We start from the raw sequence: 18,529 nt of genomic DNA, 5'->3' as shown, positions 1-18,529 counted from the left end.
CTCTTTTGTAACTTATTTCAGTATCATTTAACATTAACACTAACATTGAAAACTTTGTATTGAATCTCTTTTTACAAATGTGTCTTCTCCTCTAAAATTGGAGAACCTCAAGAGCAAAGGCAGCATGTTGTCTCTGTGCCCTGGTGCCAAGCACAGTACTTGATTTCTATTAGGCACTCAACTCATACCTGTTGAATTAGCCTATATTTATTTGGTTTGGTAATTTTCTCATTTAAAAAAAATCCCTGAACAATAACCTTTTATATTGTATGTTATATATTTTATATCTGCTAAACTCATTATACTACCTTAGGAATCCCTGTGGGAGGAGTTCAGAGGGTCCACGAGGTCCCCAAATATATGAACAAAATGTTAGGTGTATATAAAAAAGGAAAAAAATAAAACATCCTTTTTGGCAGTCCTCTCTCTCATTCTGATCATCTCATCATTGCTAGCTCCACTTCGGGCAGGAATGTTGCACATATCCTTAGACATATTTGGCAGGGTGAAGGTTCACCCTCACATGGAGCAGAATAAAAGATGGTAGTGGTTTGTTTTCGAGAAGCAATTGGCTATCTTAATCGTGTCACTCCTGAATGGCCACAGTTACTTTTTCCATAATGAAAGGTCTAATTGCTTTGGGTTCTACTTTCCATTTTCGAGCTGGCCTGGGGCATTAGTGTCTGTCTCCATTAGCCTTTGCTGGAAGTTATTTGTATGATATTTTTGGTGCCAGCTGCATTACAAAAACGTTGATGGCCAGTATTTTGGCCTGTGATAATTGGGTGCTTTCAATGTTAGAACTGCCAAGCTGTTAATTAGCTTGATGGAAGGACTACACATCCTTGTTTTATTTTCATTTTAAATCTGCCAGCATTATCTCTTTTTTTTAAAGTAGATCTCTGCTAAAGTGTTTTGAGAAGTGCTTGTTTTCACAAAATAATCATCCTGGATTAGTGAGTTATGAACAGCTGCCTGTTATGAGAACTGACTTAGTCCATTACTCCAGGCATGACTTAAAGTATCATGGGTGCACAGAGAACTTACGGGAAACCTCCTTTAACACCCTGACGCACAAGCACAGCCTCACGTCATTGTGGTGCTCTGGACTCAATCAATTTCACTATTCATAGAACTTTGATATCTAATAGTTTCTTGATTTGCAGAGAAAAGGTATAGGTATCAAAAATCAAGCCTAACAGAGAAAATGAAGCTAAGTTACTTATGTCTTCATTACAGACTTATTGATTTTTCTCCTGTTTCCATTTGTCTACTCTACAATGTTAAGCAAAAGTTTGACTGCAATGGCCCTGCTCCTGATTTTACCCGTCATTTTACTGATAGATTTTAAGTTTTCAGATTGTGTTTGCTGAGCTGACAGCTAGGCAAATAATCATTGAATCAAAAATGGCTGGCTCTGACAGCAGAGTCTTTGAGCACATTTGAAACTCAGGAAGAGCCGGCGCTGCCACATGATGCGATAGTTACTATTTCGCAGGAGATCATCTGTGCAGCACAATGCCTGGGACAGGAAGACAATGAGTATTATAATCCCCTTCAATGATAACAATGAAGATGCTAATAACAACAATGACAATCTGGTTGTTGTCTAAGAAAGACAGTGTAACGTTTGAGTCTCAGGCTTAATTATTATCAAACAATCAGCAGAGAGCATTGTGGAATGAAATGGATTTGGACACAGAGACTGTCAGAAGTTTCGATCTCTTGAGGTACTTATCACACTCATTTTTATGGCTTTAAGAAAGCCAAATAGTTTCTCTAATTTATTAGTTTCCTTAATCATAAAACGGGAGGACAAAGGGGATTAGCTGAAAGTGGACACAAGAAAGCTTAGTGATAGAAATATTCTAAAAATGAATTATGGTCTAATAGTGTGACTTGGTACATTTACTAAAAATTATTGAATTATATTATTAAACAGATATATGTTATATAGAGTTTACATATATAAAATGGGTAGATTTAATGGCATATAAACTATATCTCGAATTTGTTAAGATGAAGGTGCTTTTTCATTCTTTAAGCAAATGACATATTCTATTTTCAGAGCACACAAGCTAAAGTAGAAAATAAATTTTGCCATTATTCTTTTACCGAAGTATATGAGGCTAGCATCAGGCACTATTCTAAGTACTTGACATGCATCAATCCTTTTAATCCTCATGACTGATATCATCCCCCTTTTACAGAGAGAAATTTGATGTGCAGAATCTCTGGAGATCACATATTGTTAAGTGGTTGAACTGAAGTTCAAACCAAGACCTTTTTCTCTCTAGAGTGTGTGTCCTTTTAGCCAGTGCTCACAGCAGCTGCTCAATGGCATCATGCATAGATGTACAAGTTGTTATGGGAGTTAGAGTGAAAGGGCTCACAACAGTCTCCAGTAGTCAGGAAAGGACCGTCAAGGCTCTGAAATGTTTACTAAAGAACTGAGAGAGAGTTGGCCAATAAAAGGAGGCATTATCATTCTCATCCGAGGGAATAGAATGCATAAAAACACAAAGGCTCAGAAACCATAGACTGAGCTCACGTTCCAGCTCCAATGTCTGGAAATAGACTGGAATTATGTAAGTAGAAACAATCTAGGAGAGAAATTTTTAAATCCAGCGGAAGTAGTAATTAACAAGACCAAAAATTTTTACTATTTCACAAAAAAGTTTTTTTTTCTTCAAAGTTTAAATAGCTGTTGCAAATGTAACAAAAGAGAAAATTCAATTAGTATTTTACATGACCTAATGGTGATATTTTGGGGGGGGTTCAATTTTTCCTTTATGACTTAGTTGGTATAGAGAAGACAGGAAACAGGACAATTCCTATCTGTATACTAAAAGGAGTCCCACAGCACAGCCACCTGCAAATTCTGTAGGTCATTGCAAAATCATTGTTTTAGTTTCAATCTCATCCAGGAAAGTGGGAAGGGAATGAGAAGGACATGGAGATAATTGCATGAGGCAAGTCCAGTGTAAACTGAGGGGTTGGGAGGTTGTTTTATCAAGGTGGTCTCATTTGCAGGCATATGGCCCTACAGAAAACTTTACAAGACAATGAATTATACCAGCAAAGTGCTATAGTTAAGATTTTGCTCAAAATGGTTTAAATTTCTGGTCTGTTTTAATAACATCCATTTCTCATTATTTTTTAAAAATAAACTTTCTAGATTGCTCATCAATTCACCTATCTTTCTGGTTCCAATTTCAAGAGTTGTTTTCTTTTATCTTTATTTCACCCATTTCCTGTATTTTGGGTTGCTCTTTCTGTTAAATTCTTAAATTAAAAAACAACAATTTATTTGCTTTTTTCTGATTTTGCATTTAAAATTTGTAGAGTGTGCAATTTGTCTTTAAGCATAGATTTTCCAAAATTTTAAGTTTTAATACATAGTTAGTTGTAATTAAAGGGCTGGGGTGTAGCTCAGTAGTAGAGCATTTGCCTAGCAAGAGTGAGGCCTGGGTTCAATCCCCAGTACCACAGATACAATCTTAGTGTGATTAGTTTGATAGTATCAAATTAGTGAGATATACACATGAAAGTTTTTTTTTCTTTCTTGATTTTAGTTGATGTCCTCATCCACTAATTATATCTTGGTCAGATTTCATACCATTTTTGATTATTAAAATTCAATCCAAATGTATATATATATATTTGGATTTATATATATATATTTATAATATATATATTAGAATTATATATATTATATTAGAATATAATATATATTCTAGAATATAAAAATATATTATATATATTATTACATATAATATATAATAATATATTCTAGAATATAATAATATATTAGAATATAATAACATATATAATAATATATAATATAATAATATAATAATAATATAATAATATATATATAAGAAAAGTTTAATGGATTTGGTAGTAAGAATAACTGTCATGTGAAAGGGACAGGGAATATCAACATAAGGAAAAGAATTATGATGGGAAAAAAGGCATGTAAAGCTGTTTGAAATAAACAGTGCACAATGTTATAGTTTACTATGAAAAAATTGATAGGGGCATCCACAAAGGATAATCTTTTTGAGAACAAATTATTTTAAAAATTCAAATAATCACATTCTAGATCAGGGTCTTGAAAACTTTTTTTTTTGAAAAGGGCTAAAGAGTAAATATTTTCAGATTTGCAAGTTGTAGAGTCTCTGTAACAACCCCTGAACTCTGTCCTTGTAGCAGTAACTCATCCATAGTCAATAAGCAAACAAATGGATGTGGCTGTGTTCCAGTAAAACTTTATTTGGCAACACAGTCAGGGTACCTGATTTGACCTGAGGATAGTTTGCCACTCTCGTTCTGTATCACTGGGTACAAGTATCTTAATATTAACAAAAGAAAGCAATGTTATTGGGAAAATGTGCAAATTTATTAAAAATGTGCAAATTTATTTTAAAAATGTGCTAATTGTTTTCAAATTGGATTCAGAAAGGAAAGGATTTCTAACCCTTTGAATTGATGGGACTCTGTCCTTGACTCCACTGTTATTGAAAGATTTGCCTCCTACTTTACACTCTGAGCATGAGTGAAAAAGTACTAGAAGTGTCATTTGCATCTTTAGCAAATGAAAAATTTATAACTTGGGAAGGAAGTAAATTCCTTGGGAAAAGTGGGGCAAACTCAGAATTGGGCAGAGATAGTACTGACCTAACTGAACGGAACATAGATCCTTATGAGGAAGAGTAAGGAATATATCTGAGATGAAACAAATAATTGAATGCACATCCTAGGGTTGGTTATAGTTGGAGGAAGAGAATTTAAGGACATGAACTCTGCCTCTCATGATTCTGCATTCCTAAGGTAGCTTCTGTTTCATCACCTGGCTGGGATGACCATTGACAAGTAAGCATGTGGTTCTAGGAAGTCTGGATATTATCTAAATCATGCTGAATCCCTGTGCAAACTTAGGGGATCATGAAAGTGGAGTTCACTGACTCTTATATTTCTTAAGTCTCTCTTCCCTGCCATTCATTTTCTTAACAATACATCTTTTGACAGTACTTATGATACTGCAGAGCTATAGCCCAATTGAAATGTGAATCCATACTTGGCTTGAAGTCACTGTTAGTACATGCTGAGCAAATGTGATAAATAGGTTTTGTGTTTCTCTAGGTGCCTCTCCATGTAAATTGATGACGGCTGCCCAGGGGAATGTGCTGGGCCTGAAAACATGAAGAGAGATTAGTTTAGGTGTGACAAGGTCATAATCTGTAACAAGGAACATATATCTTTGTCACACAAGAGAATCAAGATGCCAGGAAGACCCTTACTGCTTGGGAAAGGTCTCCCATTCCATAGCTGACAGTTCATGCCTCTTTAGCTCAACTCCACTTGTTCCCTCCAAAAAAGCTCTTTTATTCAAATTTGACAAAATCATTACTACTACCATTTGGCTTTGAATGACTCAATTATGGCTGCAGTCACTTGGTTTAGTAATTACTAAAATTATGGTTTGGGCCCAAGGCCAGTTCTATCTTTTCTCTCTTCCCCACGGAAGCAAGGAGAGGCACTTTTATAGGAAAATAGATGGTGATTCAAGAGCTAGGTTGTAACAATTCATATTAAATGACCTTATTCCATGGGAAAATAAAACTGAACAGTCTGCCTGAGAATAAGACTAACTTTTTTTCTTGCTCTTTAAGAAAATTGGCACCCTGACACTATGCTTGTGACTGTGAACGTGCATAAAAAGTGAACCCCAACTATATGCTTCTATAAGAACCCTTTAAATATAAAGACTTACATTAAAAGTGAAAGGATAAAGACTGCTGCTTCATGCTAACACTAATTAAAAGAAAACTGAGAAGTTGGGGTGTATACCTCAGTGTTAGAGTACTTGCCTTGCATCTGTGAGGCCCAGAGTTTGATCCCCAGCATTACAAAAATAAATAAATAAGAAATCTGAAGTTGCTGTGTAAAAAAGCAGACTTCAGATCAAGCAAAATTATCAGAAATAAAAAAGGATGTTATATAATAATAAAGAAGCCAGTTCTTCAAGAAAACATGCATTTAACAATAGAGCATCAAAATATATGAAGCATAAACTGATAGAACTGCAAGGAGAAAAAGACAAATAGGGCAATTATAGTTGGAGACTTCCATACCACCCCTCTTTTCAGTAATTGATAAATCAATCAGGCAGAAAATCAGTAAGTGTATGGCTGACCTGAGCCCCACTATCAATCAACTTGATCTATTTGACATTTATATAATATTCCATTCAACAACAGCAGATTGCACTTTTTTCTCCACATGGAGCATTCACCATGGTAGACCACATTATGGCCCATAAAACACACCTTAAAAAATTTAAAAGGGCAGAAACCCAAGAAAACATACTCAGACTACAATGCAATTAAACTATAAATAAATAATAGAAATATATTGTGAAAAATTCTCAAATATGAAGAGAATGAGGAACATAGAACTAAAGGCATGCACTCAGGAAGTTGCAGCAACTCTTCCATTTTGTGTGGTGGTGAAGGGTTGTATTAATCAGCTATATGTTACTACAGCAAAATACTTGAGGCAATTAACTTATGAAGAAAAGGAGGATTATTTAGCTCATAGTTTTGAAGGTTTGAAATTCAAATTTGGGTGACCCCAAAGGTTGACTTCTGATAAGAATGGCAGATGGCATCACTTCATGGAGAAAGCATGTGTAGGAACAAGTGGTCACATCTTGAGCAAAGAAGTAGAGATAGTCTGGGGCCCCACCATCCTTTCATCCTTTCACATATCCCAAATGACTTAAGGGCCCCCCGACTAGGCCCCACCTCTTAAAGATTCCATACCATCGCCCAACACTGCCACCGTAGGGACCAAGTCTAATATATGAACCCTAGGGTAATACATCCAAACCATACCCAAACCAGAGCAAGGGGTTTCCTTGGGGGAGAGAAATCATGTTCTGTTGCTAGATTAAGGTGGGGATGAGGTTTCATTACTCTGAGAACTAAGTAAGAATTCTCTTGTTTCTCCTTGCACAAGCTGACCTTGTCTACAAATATAATCAATCCTCATTATTTGTTAAATCTATATTTAGAAACTTTCCCACTTCCTAAAATTTGTTACTGAAAAGTCTATCATTATGGCATCTTTTAATAATCATTTATGAACATGCAGAGCAGTGGAATATTTTAACATTCCAATTTACATATTTGCAGTTGAGGTAAAGCAAGGTAGCACTCTGCCTTATTTAAGCTTCATAATGAGGTCTATCAACAAATTTTAAAGGCTAGAAACACAAGAAAGTCTGCTGTCAGATCTCAGTGCAATTAACTGGAAATAACAGATGATTTGTCCTCTTCTTTTTATGTGTGTGGTCTATTCAGTGCTGTGTGTTTTGTTATTGTTTTGACTTTTTGTGCTTTTCATTGGTGATTTTGTTATTTAAAATGGTCTCTAAATAGTGTCCAAATGCTGTCAAGTTTTCCTAAGTTCAAGAAGATCATATTGCACCTTAGTTCAGGTATGAGTTACATTGGTATTGACCGTCAGTTCAATGTTAATGAGTCAACCGTACATATTAAATGTTAAATGTCTTTAAACAAACAGAAAAAGCAAGGTTATATATTGTTCCATCGATGAAAATGTTGCTGGAGGCTTGAGAGAACCTAACCCTGTATTTTTTCTAGGAACAATGGTTCAATATTAGCAATGTTCAATATTCATCATTCAGTATGATGAATTTATAGATCTACGTCAAATCTGTTGAATTAACTGTAAATACAGTCATTGATGCCCACTATGTATTGGACATGGTGCTATTTATAGAATTTTTTTAAAAATAGTTTATTGCAAAAATACTTACCCAGCTTTCTTCTGAACCTGACTTATACTAAGCAGTGGAGACGTGGTAAGTAAACCCTACCCTTCTTTCCTCATAGAGCTCATATTCTAGTAAAGGCAAAGAAGAAATAGACCCAAGTGTTTAATATGTTGGTGTTGACAGATGCTATGAAGAAACCTTCCATGTTCTAGTATAGTTTAAGTAAATAACACAGAAGTCAACTAAATTGCTTATGAAAAATAGATCTAAATGAAAATCTCAGAATTCAATCTTTGCTACTCCACCAGCAATGTAAAAGTGTGCCTTTTTCCCCATATCCACGCCAACATCAATTATCGTTTGTGTTCTTAATAATAGAAGTGGAATTCTAATTGGAGTACAATGAAATCTTAGAGTTGTTTTAATTTGCATTTCTCTAATTACTACAGATGTTGAACACTTTTTCATATATTTATTAATCGCCTGTATGTCTTCTGTAAAGTGTCTGTCCAGTTCCTTGACCCATTTATTGATTGGGTTCTTTTATTTTTGGGTAAAGTTTTGTAAGTTCTTTATAAATTTTGGAGATAAGTGCTCTATCTGAAGTGTGTGTGGAAAAGATTTTCTCCAACTCTGTAGGCTCTCTCTTCACGTTTGTGGAGAATTCTCAGAAAACTTGGAATGGACCCACCATTTGACCCAGTTATCTCACTCCTTGGTTTATACCCAAAGGACTTAAAATCAGCATACAACAGTAATGAAGCCACATCAATGTTTATAGCAGCTCAATTCATAATAGCAAGATTATGGAACCAACCTAGATGCCCTTCAACAGATGAATGGATAAAGAAACTGTGGTATATATACACAATGGAATACTATTCAGCCATAAAGAAGAATAATGTTATAGCATTTGCACATAAATGGATAGAATTGAAAATATCATGCTGAGTGAAATAAGACAATCCCAAAAAACCAAAGGCCGAATGTTTTCCCTGTTAAGTGGAGAAAGATATATAATGGGGGTGGGGGTGTGGGGAGTGAGAGAAGAATGGAGGAGCTTTGAAAATGAGAGGGAGAGGGGGTATGAGAAATGGTGGAATGAAACAGACATCATTACCCTATGTACATGTATGATTACACAAATGGTATGAATCTATATCATGGAGAACCATAGAAACAAAATGATGTACCCCATTGTGTACAATGAATCAAAATGCAGTCTGTAAAAAATTCAAAAATAAATAATTTTTAAAAAGAAAGAAAAACAAAATCTAAGAACTAAACATGAAATGGAAAAGGAGAATACAAAGGAACTGCCTTTTAATAAATAATAAAGTATTTGTTTAGAATAAATTATGTTTCCTTCAAAAGAAAATTCAATCTTTGATTTTCTAGCTTCCAAGTGCATGCTCTTTCAGTTATTTTACACTTAATTCTTCTCATGTATTGCATGCTGCAGTTTCTTGCCAGTAGAACTCTCCTAACTTCAGTGAGGAAACCATCTCAAAACCCAATAATTTGATGCTTGGAAGAGTGGTTTTCAATGGGGGGGGGCAATTTTGACAACATCTGAAGATATTTTTAGTTGGCGTGGGTGTTGCTGGCATTTAATGGGTAGAGACCAGGATAGTACTTATCATTCTAGAGCACATGGTGAAGGATCATCCAAGTCTTAATCATAGAGAAACTCTGAAATAAGTCAAATAAGCCAAAAAAGTCAGCCTTCTTCATAGCTAGTTCTAGACTCAGGTGGGAAAGTAAAAGATCTGATCTCTTAGCTAGTAATGATCAGATTAATTGTTCAGTCTCATGCTACCATTGCCATTTTAAAATGTTCCTCAGTCTTAAGTACTCTCACTACGGATACCAATGCATCCTACTCCCAACAATCTCTTCCCCTCCATGCTGTTTCAGAATTTTAAGAATTTAGGAATGGAGTAAGTAAAAATCAGCAGAAAATGAAAATGGAGGAAAAAAATAGAGACAGGCTGAAATACAGGCAGTTATAAGAGAAACTTGAAAGGTGGTCCTCTCTTATGTTCAGGTTCTTCCTTCTCTTTCTCCCTCACCCTTCTTGTACTCCCATCTCCCTTCCTTTCTTTCAATAGATCTTATCTATTTTGACTATGCTAGGCATTGTGTATAGGTATCTTCTGAAAGCACTTTACTATTAAGAATTGCATTTTATAAAGCACTTTTACCATCTATCATCTTGTTTGAACCTTTTTATAAACTCCATTTTATAAATAAGTGAACTGAGGTTTGTCCAAGATGATAAGAGAACAAGAATGTTTCTGTGTACTGTAATGCTGATGTAGGATGAAAGTTATGATGATATGTGACTCCATATGGCTCTACAGTTATAGGGTATCAGACTCACACAAAATGCATTTTTAAAATAAGTGATATACTGTTTGGGGGAATCGTTTAATGAAACCCAATCAAAGTAACACAAAAATGCCTATTTATTAAATTGGTGGTAGGTACCAAACACTCATGCAAAGTAGCTCATCTAATCCCTCCAATTATCTTGTATGCTAGGTTGGTTTCATTCTGTGTCTAAGAGAGGTTGAATAACTTAGTTAAGCATAAACTTAAAAGAGCATAACATAAAATCAACAGAAATGTTTTATATTGTCAGTGATCTTCCAATACTGTTGTCTGTATTAACTGTCATTTAGGATGGATCAGTAAAAGACCTGAAAAAAATTGTAATTATTTTTATCTCTTTGAGTTCAAAAATTGGTGAACAACCAAGATGCTGGCTAACCTACCTTGTAAACATAATAAAAGATTTATTCATATCTTCCACTTAATGAGAAAGTGGAAATCTCCTGAGTAAATAATTTAAATCCAAACATTAATATTAGGCCAGCAATACTTCCTGTGGGGAATTCATTCATCAAGAAAAACTATATTCCTAACAGCTCTCCTGTTCTAAGTCCAGACCACTTATCAGAGTGTTGGCTCTGATTGAAAATTAGGTTTCTGGTCATGAATCTGAATCTTGTCCTTTTTAAGCAATGAATCTTGAGGTCACTTGGGACACAGCTGGAAAATGTAAGATGCCATGCTTCATGAAAAACTTGGTGGTGTCTCCTTCCCCCAGTCTATAACAGAACCTATCTGGTGTTCTAAATTCTGTCTCTAAGGCAAACAAAACAAGTTATCTACTACAGCCAAATTAATGCAGCAGCCAAGGCTCAAGTGAGTGTGGGCATCTCCAAATCCTCTGAGGGGTAAGTTTGCTAAATACTGTAATTTTTGTCATTTTTGCTTTTTAAGATGAATGAAGACTTGGTGAAAGCATCACCTTTGGAAAGAATGTCTTAAAACCTGGACAGAAGGAATGGAAGTTAAGCGGCCAGCTATATTTGCTTAAAAAGTATTAAGTAACTAATACTGTGTAACTTGGAGGGATCTAGACATAAGCCGTTTTTAGTTTGGTGATCTGGTAGTAGCAGGAACTTGATAAAATATAAAAGTAAGCCTGAAGAAACTAGAAACAAAAATCTTCAAAAATAAGTTTGGGGAGTAGTCTTGCTCTTGATATTTGCGGGGAAGGTGGGGAAAAGCTAGAAATGGAGAACCCCCTCACCTGCTTCCTGTTCCTTTGCTCTTCCATGGGGCAGCATAAGCAGCCTCTTGTGTCCCAGTCTCCATGCACAAATTTCATCCACTCATCTCATGTCTCCCCCTTGAGTCTAGGATTGTGTACTTTCACCATGTGATCTACCCTTGAGGATGCATATGGAAAGAGGGTGGTGCAGGACCTGGAAGGACTATTTGGGCAGGAAATTCAGGAGTCCTAGGAGGCAGGAGCATCATCGATGGGGATAGTCTAAACCCTTGGTTCCAAGTACTCCTCCCCTATGTGAAGGAGTAGATGGAAGAGGTCCTGAGAGAGTTCCAAATTGAGGAGACCAAGAGACAGCCCCATTTAACATCAGAGGGAAGTTTGGGTGGGGCAAAAGAGAACTACCTTCCCAATATGAGAGGCTCCCATAGCTGGGTGGAAGAGACTCGGGTGGTTATGGAGAAGAATGGGAAATTAGACATAGGAGACAGGTTGGGCTAATATCTTTTAAGTCATAAGATAAAAGATTTCAGCTGGAGGTAAAACAAAACAAAACAAAAAGAAAAAGAAACAAACAAAACCCACTTCTTTTCCCCTAGAACCAGCTGGAGTGAGCAGTGAAATAGAATGAGTTGTGCCTTAGAACACAAAAATCTGTAAGGAAGTATTGGAGCAGAAACCAGGTAACCATCAGTTGTGGGGCTACATAAGGTATTCCTGCACTAGGTAGCTGTAAAGTGGACAGGAGTTTTGGAAACTTGAACCTCCTGATGACCTTAGTAATTCAGGGGAGCTACACTTGAGAGCCATGAAGCAGGTGGGAGAGGTGGTGCTGAAGCGAGTGGGCGGCGGAGAGAGGGCTGAGCTGCCTTGGATATGTTGCATTTCCCTGGAGGCTTTTATTAGACGAGTTTTTTGCCTTCATGTCTTGAAAACTTCTTATTAACATGATCTCTGAAACTCTAGCTCTAATATTCTATGAGTTTAAAAAACAAGAAGTAGATTCTATCATAAAAAAATGTCATGAGATATCAGACCGAATGAAAAACATTCATCGTTGAAATTTTGAAAAATTTTTCATCAAACATGCTATTCCAAGATACAATTTGTTTTCTGTCAATTTTAGTGCATTAAGCACAACTTTGTTCATTTTATGATATACAATTTTATTTTTAGCTAGGTTTATTAGAAAAATACATATTTGTGGTTTAAAAAATTCAAGTATAAATTGGAAACTACTAGTACCTTTTCCCCTGTTTTACTCCAAATTCTACTACCTACTTCAGTATTAACATATCTTGTCTATCTAACCAGAATTTTTCTATGCATGTACAAATGTTTTAAATATGTTTATCTTTTTTGAATAATATTAAATAGTAAATAATACAAAGACTTATTACACGTATGTATGCATGTGTATTTGTAGTGTGTGTGTGTGTGTGTGTGTGTGTGTGTGTGGTTTAAATAATAATAAAGTTAATGCCTAGTACCCACCACCCAAGCAAAGGAACAGAACAAGCCCAATACCTTTGATAACCTCTGGATTCTCCACACCCACCCCAGTACTGGGGAATGATCCCAGGGGCACTTTGTCACTAAACTACACCCCCAGTTCTTTTAATTTTTCAATTTTGAGACAGGGTCTGGCCAAGTTGCCCTTAAACTTGCAATCCTCCTGCCTCAGCCTCTCTAGTAGCTGAGATTACAGGTGTGCCACAGTGCCTGGCTCTCTGGATTATTCTTGAAGGCATTTCTCTTCCCTGAATCACCTGGTAGTAAATACCATATTAAATTCTGGGTTTGTCATTTCTATTTCTTTCTTTGTAAATAGTTTTTCTCCAGATTAATGTATGCCTAAATATCGTACTATTTGTTATGTCAAGAAATTGTACAATAAAATTTTATTATATTCAACATTTATCTTCTTGCTTATTTTTTAAATTTATTTTTACATTGGATTTTATTGATGGTTTCCTCTTTAATTCTAAGTTTCCTTCTTTTTACAAGGTTATGTGCGGCCCAATTCTATTGTTTTTATGGTTACTGTAGGCATTTTAATGTTCATGTATAACAATGGATAAATTTAGTAATCATCTTTACCATCAAAACAAAGAATTACAAAGTTTTCCGTTCAGTTACTCCCCTTGCAACTTTCATGCTACTTTTTTATACCAAAGTTTTATTTTCAACTTATTTCTATAATATACACATTTGTAATATTGTTCTATGCATTGTTTGTTTAGATTGATTTCTATATTAACCATTTTTTGTTCAATATTTCGTCTTCCACCTCAAATGTTTTCTGGAGTCAGTTTTGAGTCATTTTCCTCCCGAACTACATCCTTTACACCTTTCCTTAGAGAGGTTGTTTGGTGCTTAACTTTTTTAGGATTTAGTTTCTCTCAAATGTACTGTCAAATTCTATCAATTTTTACCCAATTCCTGAAAGTTACTTTCATTGACTATAAATTCCTGAATGGCAAATTAGCCGTAGCATATCTATTTTTTTTTTCTGGTTTATGTAAAAACAATTGGAAAGTCACTTAATATTTGATGCACTAGTTTCACTTTGGTGTATTTTGATGTGTATTTCTTTTTTTATTTGTCAGAGTTGGAATTGATTGTAATTCTGAAATTCATGATTTACATATTTTACACATTCTAAGAAAGTTGTTAGACATACCTCTTTGAATAATGCCTTTCCTTAATTCTCTATTATTTCCTAAGGATCTTAAGCCTTTTCATTTTATTCCTATTATCTTTATTTTCCAAATTTACATCTCTTTGTCTCTCTATGATGCATTCCATGTCATTTTCTCAGATCTCTATTGTAAAGCACTAATAACTATCTTCAGCTGTGTTCATTCTGTTGTTTATTTTATCCATTCATTTTCAAATTTCAATATTAACAATTTTTACTTCTCAAATCCTATTTAGCTGTTTCTAATCATTCTGAGCATATTTAATAGACATTTTTGGGGCAATACTTTCAAAACACTTATTTCTTTGAATACATAAAGCTTACTCATTTTCTGATTCCCTTAAGGGCAAAATTGGTGTCTATTATTTATGCAAACTAATGCTTATAATGGCTTATTGTTTGTTAGCAATTTTTAACTAAACTCTTTTATGGGAAATTTGTCATGAGAACTGGGTTTAAGTTTTGTTACTCCAGAGAAGATTTGCATTTGCCTTTGCCAGTTGCCTGGGGTCACTATCAATCTCAAAAATAAATGATCCTATTGATATTTTTAGAAAAAAATGTTTGAATTCGGTCTGCCAACATACTGACTTGTTTCGAGTTATAAAATCTCTGCTAAGATTTCTCACTGACTCCTTTGTGGCATGATTTTAATTCACTGTTTTGGTGAGAATGTAAACATTCAAATACACAGACATAGGATGGAGTCTCCTATTGGATATGTAACCCTGAACAGGGTTCATTCTTATCCCTCATAATTTGTGACTATCAGTTCAATCAGAACTCAAGTTCAGTACCAGATATGGGCAACTAATGGTATCTGAGCTCACTTTCTTCTCTGGATTCCTATTTATCTTCATTTTCTCCTGAGGATTTTGTCGTAGATATGTGTATAAGTTCTACATGTACAAGTATATAATAAATGTATATTAGTTATATTTTATTATTCCTTGTGGGAATTTTTCATTATGTACAGTTCATAGTGCTGAATCTGATACTAAGAGTTTATAATAATCTTTCAAATGCTCGTAGATGTTTTCTGATTTAACAATATATTCAACCATCTTCTTATGTTAGTATGCATATATTTGCCTCACTTCTTTTAAATGACTGTATGATATTAAATACTATGCATAAAACATTTGTTTAACACATCCCCTACTGATGAATATTTAGGTTACTGTCAGTTATTTTATATATATGTGTATGTATATACACGTATATATGTATGTATATATATACACACATGCTGTTGTAGTAAACTAATCAGCATATATATGTTGTTTATTTGTATATCTAGATTAAATCTATAGCATTAGAAATTCTAAGTGAAGGATGTGATAATTAAAGTTTAATGCTTATTTCCAATTTGCTTTTCAGAGTTTGCAACCACTAATTTGGGAAAGAAAATTCCTTGTGCCTGTATCTTCATTGCCTTATCTACATTGGGCATTATATACACATTATTATTAATTTGAAAGTAGTTTGTCTTAACTTTATTCTGGTATTAATTCCATGGAGGTAGGACATATTATTAAAATAAGCATGAAGTGCTTGTAGTACATATTTTCCATGCCAGATGTGGAATTTATTTGAAGGAATTTTTCTAACATTCAGTTCTGAAATCTAGCATGTTCAGGGAAATATCAGTAGATCTCTCATCTGACTGTGACTGTCCTAACTGTTTGGAGGGTGTTAAGAGTGAATCTGATTCTAACTCTTGTTCCAAGAAGAGAGCTGATGGCTCTATATATTCAAGATCAAGGAAGCAATCCATATCTTCTTTCAACAATGCTTCTTTCAAGCAAAGCTCTTCTACGCAGTGTAGTTCCTCTGGACTAGAGAGTGATAACAAAGAAGACTCAAGGTTTCTTCCCCCAGAGAAGGAGAACGCTGTGGAGTTTTCTAAAAAAAAGTCTCTCAGTATGAGTCCTGAGGATATCAGCACAAAGATCAGACCACTGAAAGAACTGACTATCCAAGAGTTACTAAGGGAGTTTGGGGAACCAAACTCCACATCCCTGGGCCACTTTAGAGATCAGGTGGTTATGAAGTTCAGAAGAGCTCTGTATTATTCTGGAATCTGGGTGACACATGTCCGAGGTAACAAATTTGAAAAGCACTTTTCAGCTAATTATTTCAAAAGAAATCCTGGTAGTCTACATCGGGTGATTCCCTGGCTGAAACGGGAACTAACAGCTGTTTATGGAGATTATGGCTACACGGTGAAGAACATTCTAGTCTCCATCCTCCATCACATGACAAAATATGATTTGGACAGTGAGTCCTTCATTCATCTTTTGGAACCTTATCTCCATCAACATACTCACCACTTCCTGCATGAGTTTATCAGTTTTGTTCAGTCACCTTACAACATGGAGACCTACGACCAGCGAGCCATCTATCATTGTCCTTCTATAGCAACAGAGAAATGGGTGAAAAAGAAGCCCTTTACTTCAGCTCCTATTTTGCCCTTGCCTGAGGACTATACTCTACCTATGTCTCAGCATGATACAAAGCAACCTAAAAGCACCCAGAATCAATGGAATGAGGAGAGGCCTCAGTCTGACTTGAAATATTTTCTCAATGGTAACTATTCCTTAAAACATTCTAAAATTCCACAAGTGTATCATGAAACAACATGCAAAATCCATGTTGGAAACAAAGACAAAACAGAATCAGGCAATCACAATCACATAATTTCTACTAATAATATGCTCCTGGATTGGGCTACTCCAAAAGAAAGAGATCCAGGCATGCTGAATTGCAAAAAGCAGACTCAAGAGAAAAAGACAATAGGGATAAAATTATGTCCTAGTCATGTCCAGGATCAAAAAAGCGATACAAATGCACGTACCTTCAGTACTCCAGTCATTTCTAATCAGGTGCAACCATGGAAATACAACCTAAGAGAAGTAAGTGTTTTGAGCCTTGTCCAACAGGCAAATTTTCAGAAAAAAGGAGAAAAAAATAAATACTCAGATTCCTCACCAAAGATCTTTCAGAGATTGCCCAGAGAAAGATCCTTGATGAATTGCAAACCCAGAAAGAGAGACCCCTCTTGGAGTGGAATCTCAGATAATATACTTTCTCCTAAGAGGGATGGTAGCAAGCTGAGTTCATTCAGAAAAAAGAAAGTAAGGTGCAAACAATCCTCCTCATCTGTAGAGGTTGGTTCCCACTCCAGTAGAAGACTCGAAAGACGATCAAGGTCCAATAATAACAGATCCAAATCTTGGTGTGTTGGGCCTAGAAATAGATCTATAAGCAGAGAATCAAGTAATCTCTCTCTGGGAAGAAATCACAGAACTGAACCTGTCACCCAGAATATGTGCTGTGAACCCTCAAAAGAAAGAAATACACCTAGCTACAAATCAAGCTATGAGAGAATATCTTTGACCCCAGTCCCATATGTGAAGCTTTCTTCAGCTGCTGGGAAAAGACCCAACTGTCCTTGTAAAGATGAAGGTGTTTCCCCTTCTGTAAGTCACCATAACAGTTCCACATGCCTAGAGATCGAGAAACATAGATCCCCAAGAAAACAGGAGATGAAGCACAAAACAACTTCTCCTAGAGCTAGAAGAACCAGAGCAATTCACAGAAAAAACAAACGCCAGCATACATATAAACAGACCCCAGAGGAAGTCAGTGATGCACTGGGGGATCTGGATGACATAAAGCAAGTGAGCTGTCTCTCTGAATGTGCACCTGCCTGCAGGAGGCAAATCCAAAAAAACCAGAAGCCAAGCCTTCTGAAAGGTCATGAGTCATCAAGCCAAGAATGATTACAAAAGAGACACAGTATCAGAAATCCTGAAGTATGAACTGTGTTGAAAGGCAAATCATTCTACTTACCTAGTCACCGAGGATCTTTGCAAGTATGAATAAAATCTAAAATCTTAACAAAAATATGTATTCCATCCTTTGTAACTGGAACTAAAAGCCTGATGACTAAATTCAAACATCCTTTTGGAGATAAGTGTGTATTATTAAACCGCTCATGTATGTAAATATTATTTGTCTCCTTTTCTTAGACGAATAGGATCCTTAAAATATTTGACTTATCTTTTAGTTTCTAGATTTAACTATGAAGATTGCCCAAAGTTCCAAACACCATAAATACTATCCCAACCATAGGAATATAAGCTATTCGACACAAGTCATGGTATTAAATACGTTGCTAAACACAAGTGTTATTTTTAAGGATAATATATATTGAGGTCTATTACATTTCAGCCCTAATGTAGTTTCAGTCCCTGAAAATAGACAGAGTCACTGTCTTAAGATACAGTCATTGGAATTTCTCAGGTCATTTGTGAAAACATATGTAAATAAATCAGTAAAAAATGGACATCTACAGGATTTTTTTTACACAGTCTTCCCTATCTCCCTCCCCTGAAAACTATATTCCCACATGTCCTGACATGGGCAGCTTCATTTGAAG

The 18,529-nt window shown here is 35.4% G+C and overlaps 1 protein-coding gene across 1 annotated transcript; it reads left to right on the top strand.

Moving 5' to 3' along the window:
- The first annotated feature begins 15,716 nt into the window (after nt 1-15,716).
- LOC124964063 (E3 ubiquitin-protein ligase Topors-like) lies at nt 15,717-17,870 on the top strand. Its single transcript, XM_047523987.1, has one exon. The coding sequence runs from the start codon at nt 15,717-15,719 to the stop codon at nt 17,868-17,870; it is 2,154 nt and encodes a 717-aa protein (XP_047379943.1).
- The last annotated feature ends 659 nt before the right edge of the window (nt 17,871-18,529 follow it).

Source organism: Sciurus carolinensis, chromosome 14 (genome assembly GCF_902686445.1).
Source record: "Sciurus carolinensis chromosome 14, mSciCar1.2, whole genome shotgun sequence".
Classification (NCBI taxonomy): Eukaryota; Metazoa; Chordata; class Mammalia; order Rodentia; family Sciuridae; genus Sciurus; species Sciurus carolinensis.
This window is presented reverse-complemented; position numbering and strand designations above follow the sequence as displayed.